This window comes from Puma concolor, chromosome C2 (genome assembly GCF_028749965.1).
Source record: "Puma concolor isolate L17-30 chromosome C2, mPumCon1.1.hap2, whole genome shotgun sequence".
NCBI classification, from domain to species: domain Eukaryota; kingdom Metazoa; phylum Chordata; class Mammalia; order Carnivora; family Felidae; genus Puma; species Puma concolor.
In genome coordinates, this window is record NC_141675.1 from 2,510,687 (window position 1) to 2,525,002 (window position 14,316).

Genomic DNA, 14,316 nt, shown 5'->3' on the forward strand with positions numbered 1-14,316 from the left:
CGGCCGTCTGCAAACTAGGAAGAGGGCCCTCGCCAAGTATGAAATATGTCAGCACCTCAGTGTGGGACTTTCCAGCCCCCAGGACTGTGAAGAATCGGGGCGCCCGGGTGGCTCAGTCGGTTAAGCGTCCGACTGCGGCTCAGGTCATGATCTCACGGTCGGTGGGTTTGAGCCCCACGTGGGCGTAGGGCTCTGCGCGGACAGCTCAGAGCCTGCAGCCTGCTTCGGATTCTGAGTCTGCCTCTCTCTCTCTCAAAAATAAATGCCCATTAAAAGAAAAAAAGAACTGTGAGGAATACATCGTTGTTCAATCCCCAGTCTATGGTATTTTTGTCATAGCAGCTGAGGCAGACTAAGACACTGGGGTACTAGACGTTCTTATCCACTGGATAATGCCTCAAGTAAGTAAACAAACTTAAAACAGTATGTGTGGGAAAATCCCATTTTGTTTGTGTTTCTTTGTTAGTGGATCTTTTTTATTCAGGAAAAACGAAACAAAGCACTTTTCCGACCACACGGAGGAGGGGTATGGGTAGGGGGAGGTGTCGGTCCATCCAGCCCCAGCCCCCAGCTCATGTGGGGTAATGGCCCCCCAAATAAAACCGGTGCCTGCGTATGGGAAGGAGAGGGGTGAAAAAGCAGTAGGGAGAGGTGGGCAGACAGGTCAGTACCGGCCATGCTGACGCGTGGGAGGCCATTTCGTAACCTTTCTTGTCGATCGCACCACCCTGGACACCCTTGTCCCTCAGCAGGATGGGCGTCTCGGAAGTCACGGTGACAGTGACGCTGAAAGTGGAGCTGTGCGGGTGCTCCCGGTATGAAAACCCACGGTAAACCCCCCCGTCCTGCAGCAGCGAGTCCGGATTAAAAGAACATTTCTGGCTCCCGGGTGTCAGCCTATTCACGAAAAAACCTGACTGGTCCTGGCCAACCGGGACACCGGTCTCAGCTGGCATGGTGTTGACGGATGTTTGTTTTTCCCGGGACGGTGGCCCAGACCGAGGGCGACTCCTCATAGCCCGCGATGGTCTTGTCCTGACCGGTGCCGCCTGCGGTGAGGTCGTGGATGTGGGTGTTCACCCACCTGGGTGCTGCTGCTGGGGCCACCCGGGCGGGGCTCTCGCTGGGCTGGGGGGCTCTGGCTGGCAGGGGGGGCAGGCTGAGAGCTCGGGACTGCCCTACCCCTACAGACCGGCTCTGCTCATTGAGCCACAGCCCTCACAGCGCCCCTGAAATCCCATTTTTGTATATAATAAGCCGCTCGGCAAGGTAGAATTTTTGTTTTAGTTAGTAGAGAAACTACCATTTAAAATTAATAGCCGTGGGGCACCTGGCTGGCTCAGTCGGAAGAGCATGCGACTTGTGATCTCTGGGTTGTGAGTTCGAGCCCCTCTACATTTTGTGTAGGGACTACTAAAAACAATAAATACGTCAACTTAAAAAACAAAGGGACAGCTGTATCTCTGTTAGTCGAGGTCTCCCACTACTCCTTTGTTCTGGAAGGAGGATTCCTTTCAATCAGGTGGAGTAAGGGAAGCAGGGGAAAGGTGGAGCTGGCACCCTGGGGGGTGGTCGAGGCTGCTCCTCTTGTCCCGTTCTTTGGTACAAGAGTTTGCTGGGAGAAGGTTTGCAAAGTTTCCCGAAGACTTCTGGAGGCTTCTGGGAGGTGTTCAATGTGAGGCTTTATACGCTGTGAAAGGATTCCCACCTTCCATCGCTTTTGTGTCAGTGTGAGAACACCTAAGTTCTCTCAGCAGATTTCAACTACATAATTCGGTAGTTTAAACTATAGGCATCGTGCCATCGGTAGATCCTCGGACCTTGTTCCTCTCGTAAGGGAAAGTTTGTGCCCTTTGCCAAGCTGCCCTTATCTCCCCCCTTCCCAGCCTCTGGCAACCACTATTCTACTATGTTTCTATGAGTTTTGCTTTTTAATTCTTTTCTTGAGTCCACACATAAATGATACAATGCACTGTTTGTCCTCCTCTGTCTGGTTTATTTCACTTAGGGTGATGCCTTCCATGTTCACTCATGTTGTTGCATATGGCAGGGTTACCTTCTTTTTATGGCTGAATATATATATATATATATATATATATATATATATATATATATATAATTAAATATATATTATCTTATTTCAATATATAATATATATTTATTTTATAAATATAAAATATACATAGAAAAAGGTATTTATAAACATTATAGGCATAAAATCCTAGACACTTAGGTTGTTTCCATACCATGCTGTGATGACTATTGGGGTACAGACACCTCTTTGAGCTGATGATTTTGTTACTTTGCATACATGCCCAAAAGTAGGATTGCTGGATCACAGGGTAGTTCTACTTCTAACTTCTTGATGAAACTTCATTTGGTTTTCCAGAGTGGCTGTACCAGTTTGTACCTCCAACAAATGTGCAAGGGTTGCCTTTTCTCCACATCCTTGCTAGCATTTAGTATTTCTCGTCTTTTTGACAATAGCTGTTCTAACAGGTATGGGACGATATCTCACTGTAGTTTTGGTTTGCATTTCCCTGATGATTAGTGAGCATCTTTACATGTACCCATTGGCCATTTGTATGTTTTCTTTGGGAAAATGTCTATTCAGGTCTTCTGCCTGGTTTGTTTTTTTTTTATTGAGTTATATGTTTTGCTTGTTTTTGCCATTGAGTTGATGAGTTCCTTATATATTTTGGATATTAGCCCTTATTGGACATATGGTTTGTAAATATTTTCTCCTATTCCAAAGGTTGCCTTTTAGTTTTGTTGATGGTTTCTTATTCTGTGCTTTTTAGTTTGATATAGTCTCACTTCTTTATTTTTGCTTCTGTTGCCTTTGCTCTTGGTGTCCAGTCCAAAAAATGATCACCGAGACCAATATCAAGGAGCTTATCTCCTATGTTTTCTTCTAAGAGTTTTATGGTTTCCAGTCTTTTTTTTTTTTTAACGTTTATTTATTTTTGAGACAGAGAGAGACAGAGCATAAGCGGGGGAGGGTCAGAGAGAGAGGGAGACACAGAATCCGAAGCAGGCTCCAGGCTCTGAGCCGTCAGCACAGAGCCTGACGTAGGGCTCGAACCCACAAACTGCGAGATCATGACCTGAGCCAAAGTCGGACGCCCAACCGACTGACCCACCCAGGCATCCCCTATGGTTTCCGGTCATAAATTCAAGTCATTAATCCGTTTTGAGTTGATGTTTTGGTATAGTCTAAGATAGGGATCTAGTTTCATTCTTTTGCAGGTGGATATATGATTTTCCCAACACCATTTATTGATGGGACTATCCTTTCCTCATTGTATACTCTTGGCTCCTTTGTCAAAAATTAATTGACCAAATGCAAACAGATTTATTTCTGTGCTCTCTGTTATGTTCCATTGATCTATGTATCTGGTATTTATGCCAATACTACACGGATTTGATTGCTATAGTTTTGTAATATAGCTTTAAATCAGAAACAGTGATGCCTCCAGGGGCGCCTGGGTGGCTCAGTTGGTTAAGCAACTGACTCTTGATTTCAGCTCAGGTCATGATCTCATGGGCTGGAGATCAAGACCCTGTAACTGGGCACCGAGGTGGAGCTTTCTAAGGATTCTCTCTCTCCCTCCCTCTATCTCTTAAAAGAAAAGAAAAGAGGGGCGCCTGGGTGGCTCAGTTGGTTGAGCGTAGGGCTTCGGCTCAGGTCATGATCTCACAGTTTGTGGGTTCGAGCCCCACATTGGGCTCTGTGCTGACAGCTTAGAGCCTGGAGCCTGCTTTGAATTCTGTGTCTCCCTCTCTCTCTGCTCCTCCCCCACTCATGCTCTGTCTCTCTGTCTCCATCAAAAATAAGTAAAAACATTTAAAAAAGAAAAAGAAAAGAGAGAAAGAAAGCAAGCAAGCCTCCAGCTTTGTTCATTCTCCAGATTTTGGGGGCTATTTGGAGTCTTTTGTAATTTCATATGAATTTTAGGATTACTTTTTCTATTTCTGTAAAAAATGCCATTGGAATTTTGATAGATTGCATTAAATCTATAGATGGCTCTGGGCATTATGGATATTTTAATGATACAACTCTTCTAATCCGTGAACACAGGCTAGCTTTACATTCTTGCATGTGTTCTTTACTGTCTTTCATCGGTGTTTTATAGTTTTGAGTGTGTAGCTTTTTCATCTCCTTGGTTAAATTTATTCCTAAGTATTTTATTATTTTTGATACTATTGTAAATGAGATTGCTTTCTTAATTTCTCTCCAATAGTTCCAATAGTGTATAGGAATGCAATTGATTTTTATACATTTTGTATCTTGCAACTTTATTAAATTGTCCATGTTTCATTCTTTTTTAAATTTTTTTAATGTTTATTCATTTTTTGATAGAGAGAGACAGAGCGTGAGTGGGGGTGGGTGGGCAGAGAGAGAGGGAGATACAGAATCCAAAGCAGGCTCCAGGCTCCGAGCTGTCAGCACAGAGCCCCACGGGGGGTTCCAACTCACAAACCGTGAGATCATGACCTGAGCCGAAGTCGGACGCTTAACCGACTGAGCCACCCAGGCGCCCCTCCATGTTTCATTCTTAAAGCCAATTATAAGCAAGGCTAATCCTTTGGGTTCTCTTCCTGAGCCTACCATGGAAGGACAGAAGCATACAGTACATATGATGTATTATGTATACCGGTTAAATACATACGTAGTAGAACCTATAGTATATATATATATATATATATATATATATACTATATATATATAGTATAGTATATATATAGTAGAACCTATAGTGTATATATATATATAGTATAGTATATATATAGTATAGTATATTATATTATATATATAGTATATATATATAGATATAGATATATATAGATATATATATAGATATACTGTATATATATAGATATATATATATAGATATATATAGATATACTGTATATATATATACACACTATGAGCACTTACAACTCAATAAGAAATGAGTAACCCAATAGAAAAATGGCAAAAGGCTAAAATCAAGCAGCTAACAGAAACAACAGAAATAACTCACACTTAAAAAGAGTTTTTATTTCATTCATAAACAATTTATTAAACATGACGATTAAAAACATAGAGAGATGCTACTTTTCATCTAACAGGTTAATAAGGAGCAGGATAAAATTGTCAAGACTGCTAAAAATTCATGAACGTTTTCCAACTATTTTTTGTTTGTATATCATTTAATTTAAGGTGGATTCATTTGTAGGTAATACAAAACCCAACTCAAACAGGTTCAAACAACGGGGATTTGCTGGGTGGTGGACCGGATCCCAGAGACAGGACGGGCTTCAGCTCTGGTTTGATTCAGCAACGCCGTGACGTATCGGTTTCTTTAGAGTTCTCCTCTCTGACTTCTGGCATGTCAGTTTCATCCAAAGGCTGATTCCCCATCAAGGTCCCAGGATGGTGACCAAAAACTCCCCAAGTACGGTCGACACGTGCATTCTTTATGCCATAGGGCAACTTTGAAAACCTTTCTACAGGGAGTTCTCCTTGATCGGCAAATCCTTAATTCACCAATACGGAGTCCAGAAATTCCGTTTCCCAGCCTCCCTCGCAGCTCTGCCGATGCCCTTCCAGACATTCGAGTGCAACTTAGTGACACGAGGCTGCAAGAACCATGCAGAAACCCTCCAGGTAAGGGTGGCAGCACTAGCTGCACAGGCTAGGGTTGCAGAGGCTCGGGGGTGGGGGTGGGGTGGGGGACCCTAGGGCCCAGCACCCCTTGCCAGTGTGGTACTTGTGCTCAGTGGGCCAGCAGTTTCTCCAAAACTCTGGAACAGTTACGTAGTAGGATGTAGTCTGCTGTATCCCCCTGAGGCCTGATTCTCGGGCCTTCCCAGAGACTCTCTCAACTCCCTGAAATCCTTTAACAAATTCCTTTTCTGTTTAAAGTATCCACAGTTCATTTCTACTGTGCAAAAGGAAGAACTCTGACATACAGAGAAATGTTCCCTCATCACGTCTGGGGAAAGGAAGGTCGCAGTCAGAAATTCTCTCAAAGGAGCAAGATGTGGGGCACCCGGCTGGCTGACTTGGTTGAGTGTCCAATTTTGGCCTAGGTCACGATCTCGCGCTTCCTGTGTCAGGCTGCCAGGTGGGGCTCTGCCCTGTGGGGCTGGCTGCACGGAGCCTGCTTCAGATTCTCTGTCTCCCTGTCTCCGCCCTCCCCTGCTTGCACTCTCTCTTTCGGAACTAAATAAACATTAAAAAAAAAAAAGAGCAAAATGTTTCCATCTCGGATGCCTCTGGCAAAGCTTTTTTCTCAAAAGCCAGAATTGTGGTGGTTTTTTTTTTTCTGAATTACTGCGGCTCAAAGATGGGATTACACTTCTGATGGAAGGCTCAAGCCACGTATCCATCCCTTAAGGCTTAAGACGAAGGACAAAGAGAAGTGAGAACAGCCAGGTGACGATCAGAATATTTTTTTTTTATTTTTATTTTTTCAACGTTTATTTATTTTTGGGACAGAGAGAGACAGAGCATGAACGGGGGAGGGGCAAAGAGAGAGGGAGACACAGAATCGGAAACAGGCTCCAGGCTCCGAGCCATCAGCCCAGAGCCCAACGCGGGGCTCGAACTCACGGACCGCGAGATCGTGACCTGGCTGAAGTCGGATGCTTAACCGACTGCGCCACCCAGGCGCCCCCGATCAGAATATTAAAGAAGGATGAAAAAGTGAAGGCGTATGGGAGGGAGGCGGACCTTGAGGTCTACCAGAAAAAGCTTGTCTTAAACTCCTTAGTTGTATCTGTACCCGGCTCTTCACACATATATTCCTCTTTGGTGCTCTCATCTCTGCATGAACACTTGTCGTGTTGCCAGTCACCGCTTGGAACTTCTGGAAACAGTCACCAGGACAGAATGAAGCTTCCTCTTTCTGTGGTCAGAAGAGGTGTGAGTGAGGGGCCAGTTCCTTGTTTCCTCAATCTCCCTTTGGTAAGAATTGGGGCAATAAAAAGAATGACAATGCCTTTCTCCTTAGTTTAACGGAACAGTCCTTATGAAATTCAATGCTCATTGTTATACTCTATTTCCTAATTCTCGTCCCCTATTTTTAGGCACCAATCTCTGTCAACAATGCTTCTTTCTCCCCTCTCAAAGCCGGTCTTCGTTCATTCTTTGAAACAGCCCACCCCTTCCAACGGATTGGACTGTATTCCCGGCAGTATCCTCACAATTCGGAGCCTGTTCTGAACAGTACATTTCCCAAGAGTGAATCTCACCCTCGGGACTACTGACATTTTAGGCTGGGTCAGTTTTTGCTGTGGGGCCCAGTACAGTGCGTGTAGGTAGCATCACTGGCTTCTACTCTACCCTCCGGATGCCAGCAGCATCCCTCCCCTGTCATCCTCCACCCCCTCGAGTTGTTAAAACCCAAAATGTCCCAGACACTGCTGAATGTTCTCTGGGGGACAGAATTACTTCTCCCTGAGAACCACTACACAAATGCCCTGGGGAGTAAAAGCAGTGAAGTCCTCTCATAGTCCGAGTGACCGTGGGGAACTTGGACTAGCCAGGCCCCACACAAATTACAAAGTGGGTGAAAGAACTCACTTCTGGGACTTGTGGATGAGTCACTTTGTTCTCTTAAAGGTGCTGGAGGTTACTGTTGAATCATCACCTCCCAAAGACGAATATTAATTTTCATAGAGTACACCCTGACATCAAAGTGGAGTATACTTTTTCATCTGCCCTATAATTTGCAAGGCCACGTCTCTCTTAATGACGCATTACACATTATTACTTTTAATCGACCTACCTTGCTTCCAAATGTATCTTCTTCGGATCATTCCTGGGCAATATTCCTTTTAATACCCTTAGATTTGGCCCAAAGAGTCGAAATTATTACTTGGAAATTTAATCTTGTAGTTTTTTTGTTTTTTTTTTTTTTTTGATGGTGGTTGTTATTTGGCATATGGTACATATGTATTTGGTACATGAATTTTAGGTTGTCTGATACACAGTTATTAAAAACTTTTAATTGTAGCCTTTTTTTTTTTTTTCTGGAAAACGTCATCCTTTAGTATGGTGAAGTGGCCTCCATCGTGTTTTAAGTCTTTTTGGCTTGCATCGTCTGACAGCAAGATAACCACCTTTGCATTCTTATTGTTTCGTTTGTCTTGTGTATCTTTGTCTAGTCTTATTTATCCTTTCTGAATCACTTCGTTTAAGTGTATCGCCTCTAGGTGACCTTTGAGGCATCATAAACCATACCAGAACTTAGTGGCTTAAATCAAGAGCCATTCAGCTCATAATTCTGTTGTTTGGTTGGCGCGTGTCGTCTGGGCTGGCTCAGCTGATCTCTGCTGGGCTTGCTCATGTGTTTGAGGTCAGCAATGGGGCTGGCCGGTGGCTGGATTCTCTGATAGCTTTGCTCACACGTCTAACAGCTAGCTGGTTGTCAGCTAGGGCTGGGAGAGTGACTGGGCCATGGGTCTTTCGTAATCCAGCAGGCTAAACTGCACACTCAGAAGTCACAGGGTCTCAAGTGCAGCACGAAGGGACCAGCCCTGATGACTGAAGGGTCACTTGCATTCCAACTGCTGATGCCCCACTGGCCAAAGCAATTCACAGCAACAACCCAGACTTAAGGGCTGGAGGAAAAGACTCCACGGCTTGATGGGAAAGATTTTGCACACGGCAAAGTCACAGATGAAGGGAGGGTAAGAATTTGTGGCCAATTTTATCATCTATCATATCTAGGTTTTCCTTTGCGAGTCAACATAAAAGTCTTCTCCTTTCAATGGTTGATTTAAACCCAATTACATTTATGATTGTTATGTTCAATCTCAATTTTGTCACACTTTTCAGTGCTTTACTTGTTGAGTGTATCATTATTTTTACTGTTTTTCCCCATTTGGCCTATTTGCTCTTTTTAATTTTCTTCTTCCTTCCTTCCTTCCTTCCTTCCTTCCCTTTCTTTCCTTCTCTTTCTTTCTTTTTCTCTTTTCTTTTCTTTCCTTTCTTCCTTTTCTTTCCTTTTTCTTTCTTTCCTTTCTTTACTTTTCTTTCTTTCTTCCTTTTCTTTCCTTTTTCTTTCTTTCCTTTCTTCCTTCCTTTTCTTTCTTTCTTCCTTCCTTCCCTTTCTTTCCTTTTCTCTTTCTTTTCTTTCTCTTTCCTTTCTTTACTTTTCTTTCTTCCTTTTCTTTCCTTTCTTTCTTTCTTCCTTTTCTTTCTTCCTTCCTTCCTCCCTCCCTCCCTCCTTCTCTCTCTCTCTCTCTCTTTCTTTGAGAGACAGAATCTTAAGCAGGCTCCACATCCAGCCTGGGACCTGCTGTGGGGCTTGATCTCATACCATGCATGTGTTATGCCCAGAATTCATGATCCCCAAAGACCACTAGGGAGCCGAGTCCGATGCAAAAGCAAAGAGCCTTTATTCGAGCTAGCTCGAGCTCAATCCCCTACCTGCACCGACGCAGCGGTGAGATACCAGGGAAAGAGAGCGAGTTTCAAAAGGACAAAGGTTTTATTGGGGCCTGGGGGCAGTTGGTGAGGTAATGGCTATGGCCTCAGCCGATTGGCTGGGGAAGGGTCCTGGGGAAGGGTCGAGTCCTGTTAGGCAGGTGAGGGGGGGTTACTCAAGGGGAGGAGGTGTGGTCAAGGTGAAGGACACAGAACAAGATGGAGTCGGCTGGCGTAGGCCGGCCCTTTCATTCCCCCCTTGTCATGTAGCTTAGGGACCCAATCATGGGACCGGCTGCATTTATGGTGACAAGGGGAACAGAGTTTGGAGGTTTACGCAAAGTTCTGGGGAACTAAGTGCCCCTGGGGTGGCTCTGGGACGTCTGATTAAGTATTGTCCCCGAGCTGGTGTCTATGATCTGCCAGGTGATGTTTTGGGGGCGTGGGGATTCCCGGCAGCATGAGCAATGACAAGCAGAGTTAACAGAGTTACCAATATTAGGTAGGTCAAATGCGCTGTAGCTTGAGCTTGAGCGGGTTGTGTTGGTCCCGACTGATGGCCCATCGCGTGACAACGTCCTTCCAGATCGAGGAGGGGTCCGCTGGCTGAGCGTGGGTGTGATGGACCCAGGTCACGATGCCGTCTACCTTGAGAGCGGTGGGGGTTGTCAACACCACGATGTAGGGTCCCTTCCAGCGCGGCTCGAGAGTCTCTCGGTGGTGCCTCTTGACGTAGACCCAGTCTCCCGGCCTGTACTGATGAGGTGTCGCGATCGGGCCAGCCTCGTAGATGGCACGGAGGCGCGGCTAAATGTCCTCGTGCGCCCTCTGGAGCCCGCTCAAGGAAAGAAAAAGTTCTTGATCTTTAAACTCAGCAAGAAGTTCAGCTCGAAGGTTGGGAATAACAGGGGGTGGCCTGCCAAACATGATCTCGTAGGGAGTAAAACCCAGAGTGTAAGGAGTGTTTCTAACCCGGTAAAGGGCGTACGGTAGGAGACTCACTCGGTCCCCGCCAGTCTCCATGGTTAATTTGGTAAGGGTCTCTTTTAGGGTTCTATTCATTCTTTCTACCTGTCCTGAGCTCTGGGGCCTATAAGCACAATGTAATTTCCAGTTTGCCCCCACCGCCTTGGCTACTGCCTGTGTTACCTGCGAGATAAAAGCTGGTCCATTGTCTGATCCTACCATGGCAGGAAAACCATACCTGAGTAAGATGTCTTCTAGTAGCTTCTTAGCCACCGTCTGAGCCGTTTCATGCTTGGTTGGGTATGCCTCCACCCAGCCAGAGAAGGTGTCTGTAAATACCAGGTCCTCGTGTAGTGCCTCGTCGAAGATGGTGGGTGAATTTTTGAATCCCTGAGGTAGCCGTGTCCAGGTGAGTTGCCCATTGTAGCCCTCCTCTGGATCATGCCACTCGAAGGCGAACAAGGGTTGGCTCTGGGGTGCCAACGGCAGACTGAAGAAGGCGTCCTTTAAATCTACTACAGTATACCAGACCCTGGAGGGCGCTAAGGAGCTCAAGAGAGTATATGGGTTGGGAACAGTTGGGTGTATGTCCGCGACCCTCTTATTTACTTCCCGGAGGTCTTGTACCGGTCGGTAGTCATTTGTGTGAGGCTTTTTGACCGGCAGTAAGGGGGTGTTCCAGGCAGACTGGCAAGGAACTAGTACCCCTAGGCTTCGTAGTCTCCGGATGTGTGGCTGGATCCCCTTCCGGGCCTCCTGAGACATGGGGTATTGTTTGATCCTTACCGGACTCTCTCCTGGCTTGAGCTCTACCAGGACTGGGGTCCTGTGAGCGGCTAGTCCCATCCCCCCTGTCTCTGCCCAAACCGAGGGGAATTCTGTCTATATTAATAATTAGCGCTCCTCTCTCAGGAGCGCCTCCTGGTGGAGGAGGTATTCATCCTCCAGTTTCATGGTCAGGACCTGGATGGGGTGGCCCTTGCCATCGGTGACCTGAGGCCCCCCCTTGTCTGAAAGTTATCTGAGCTCCAATCTTGGTCAGTAAGTCCCGTCCTAACAGCGGGTAGGGGCATTCTGGTATTACCATAAAGGAGTGGGATACCCGGCCCGTTCCCAAATCTACTGTTCTTCGGGTAGTCCATGAATATTGGCTCATACCAGTTGCCCCTTGTACCCAGGACTTCTTGCTGGCTAGTTTTCCTTGTGGGGTGCGGAGGACCGAATGTTGTGCTCCGGTGTCGACAAGGAAGTCAATAGGGGTCCCCTCCACTTTAAGAGTTACCCTGGGTTCGGGGAGAGGGTCCGAACCCCGACTCCCCTAATCACTTAGTTCATCTAGCTCTAGGACTTTTACTCGATCAGTCTTGCTTCCCTCCCCGCCGGCCCTTTTTGGACAATCTCGGGCCCAATGCCCTATCTCCTTGCAGTATGCACATTGATCCTTCTGCAGCCTCTGCTTCCCCCTCCTTGGTGGTTCCTTTACCTTTTCTTGCGTCGTCTGCCAGCTGCCGGAGACGGCGGTCTCGTTCCTCGGGGAAGTCAGCAGTGGTAGCTAGTAGTATTCTGGCCAGGTCTCGAGTCTGCTTACTGCTGGCAGCCACCATGGCGCGAGCCTGCTTGTCCTCAGGAGGCTCCCGGTTATTATATACCTTTTCGGCTACCACCAGTAAGTCCTGCAGACTTTTTTCTCCTAGTCTATCTATTTTCTGTAATTTTCTCCTAATGTCTTTGGCCGATTGGTTTACAAAGGCCATGATAACAGCTGCCTTGCTTTCCGGAGCCTCTGGATCCATGGGGGTATAGGTACGGAATGCCTCCATGATCCGTTCTAAAAAGGCAGCCGGAGATTCATCTTTTCCCTGTTGTACATTTCCTACCTTGGCCAAATTGGTTGGCTTTCTAGCAGCCATTCGGAGACCCCCCATTAGAGTCTGGCGGTAGACCCGGAGCCTCTCCTTACCTTCTGCCGTGTTGAAATCCCACTGGGGCCGAGTTAAGGGGAAGGAGGCATCTATCTGAGCCTGGTTGGTGGTGGGATTCCCGTCTGCGCCTGGAACTAGTTTCCGGGCCCCACTGAGGATTCTTTCTCTTTCTTCAGTCGTGAACAGGACCTGCAAAAGCTGCTGGCAATCATCCCACGTGGGCTGATGGGTAAAAAGAACAGAGTCTAATAAATCAATAAGCCCTGCCGGTTTCTCGGAAAACTTAGGATTCTGAGCTTTCCAATTGTAGAGGTCACTAGTGGCGAAAGGCCAATAGTGATGGGGCTGATTCCCCTCCGCGTCTGGGGGTCCGGTGGCTCGCAGGGGCAGAATAGTGGAGTCGGCGGCGGAGGCGGATTGCCCCCTCTGAGCCCTTTGTCTGGTAAAGGGCGGGCTTCCCCCTGGAGCGTTTCCGCCTCCCGCTCTCGGAACAGCGTCTGCCTCCCCCGGAGGGGGAGGATGGTGTTCTTCCGGCATCCTAGAGGGGTTATACGGGGGAGGAAAAATTAATTCTTCTTCAGTACCCCCCTGTAGGACAGGGAAGAGGGGTGCTGAAGGCTGGGTAAGACTTTTCCTCTTCTCTGTCTCCTGCAAAGCAAGAATGGGTTTTGGCTCCGGAGGGAGCAGGGTTAGGAAGGGCTTAAACCAAGAGGGTGGGTCTTCTACAAGGTCCTGCCAAGTGATAATGTAAGGGAGCTGATCAAGATGGCCCGCCTTAGGCTGAGAGATGATACTCCTGGCTCGGTGGATGGTAGGGAGGTCGAAGGTCCCCTCTGGTGGCCATCCGACATTGAAAGTTGGCCACTCGCTAGAACAAAAAAACTGCAACCGACCCTTTCGGACTTCCACACTGAGGTTGTTAGCTCTTCCCCTCACATCCTTAAAGTGATCAATCATAATACTTAGAGGAGTAGTCTGAGTCTGTCCCATAACGTCCGTCCAGTAAGTCCACAGAACAAAACAGAGAAACACAAAAACAGACAAACAGAGGGCCCCTAGAAAGTCTTCCAACTCCATGGAAGCAAAACTGCAAGCTAGCTTAGACCTTTGAGGGGACTCCATGTCCCTCCAAAACCGATGAGGGGATTCCACGTCCCTCCAAAACCGATGAGGGGATTCCACGTCCCTCCAAAGACGATGGCCTCACGCCGACCAGCGGGAGCGACCCGCCTCGTCTCAGACCTTTGAGGGGATTCCACGTCCCTCCAGAAGGGAGAATCGGAACGTCTTCCGAAACTCCCGGCCCGTGGTCCTCCAGTGCGTCCACTTAGACCGCGTCGGGCACTACCAGAATTCCAGAAATGAGCTCACACAGAAAAGACAGAACAAACAGACACTAACCATGGCCAGTCAGGCTCTCCGGGTCGGGGGTCCCTCGGGGTTCTTGGGGATCCCGGGCCGAGCCCCCAAATGTTATGCCCAGAATTCATGATCCCCAAAGACCACTAGGGAGCCGAGTCCGATGCAAAAGCAAAGAGCCTTTATTCGAGCTAGCTCGAGCTCAGTCCCCTACCTGCACCGACGCAGCAGTGAGATACCAGGGAAAGAGAGAGAGAGTTTCAAAAGGACAAAGGTTTTATTGGGGCCTGGGGGCAGTTGGTGAGGTAATGGCTATGGCCTCAGCCGATTGGCTGGGGAAGGGTCCTGGGGAAGGGTCGAGTCCTGTTAGGCAGGTGAGGGGGGGTTACTCAAGGGGAGGAGGTGTGGTCAAGGTGAAGGACACAGAACAAGATGGAGTCGGCTGGCGTAGGCCGGCCCTTTCACATGCAATCATGACTTGAGCAGAAATCAAGAGTTGGATGCCCAAATGGCTAAGCCACCCAGGTGCCCCTTCTTTTGGTGTTTATGCATATATTTTACCTTATTTGTTTATTTTGTATTACTTGATTTTATTTTACACTAGGTGGTGGGCACAAAGCAATCCTCTTAATAAAGTTGACAATTAGC

General features: G+C 47.2%; 1 protein-coding gene across 1 annotated transcript; it reads right to left on the minus strand.

Moving 5' to 3' along the window:
* Positions 1-1,518: 1,518 nt before the first annotated feature.
* LOC147577044 (uncharacterized) lies at positions 1,519-13,732 on the minus strand. Its single transcript, XM_086675774.1, has 3 exons — positions 13,475-13,732; positions 11,800-13,414; positions 1,519-1,659 (listed from the first exon to the last, which is right to left on the minus strand). The coding sequence occupies exons 2-3, from the start codon at positions 13,384-13,386 to the stop codon at positions 1,519-1,521; spliced, it is 1,728 nt and encodes a 575-aa protein (XP_086531900.1). The 5' UTR covers positions 13,387-13,414; positions 13,475-13,732.
* Positions 13,733-14,316: the final 584 nt, after the last annotated feature.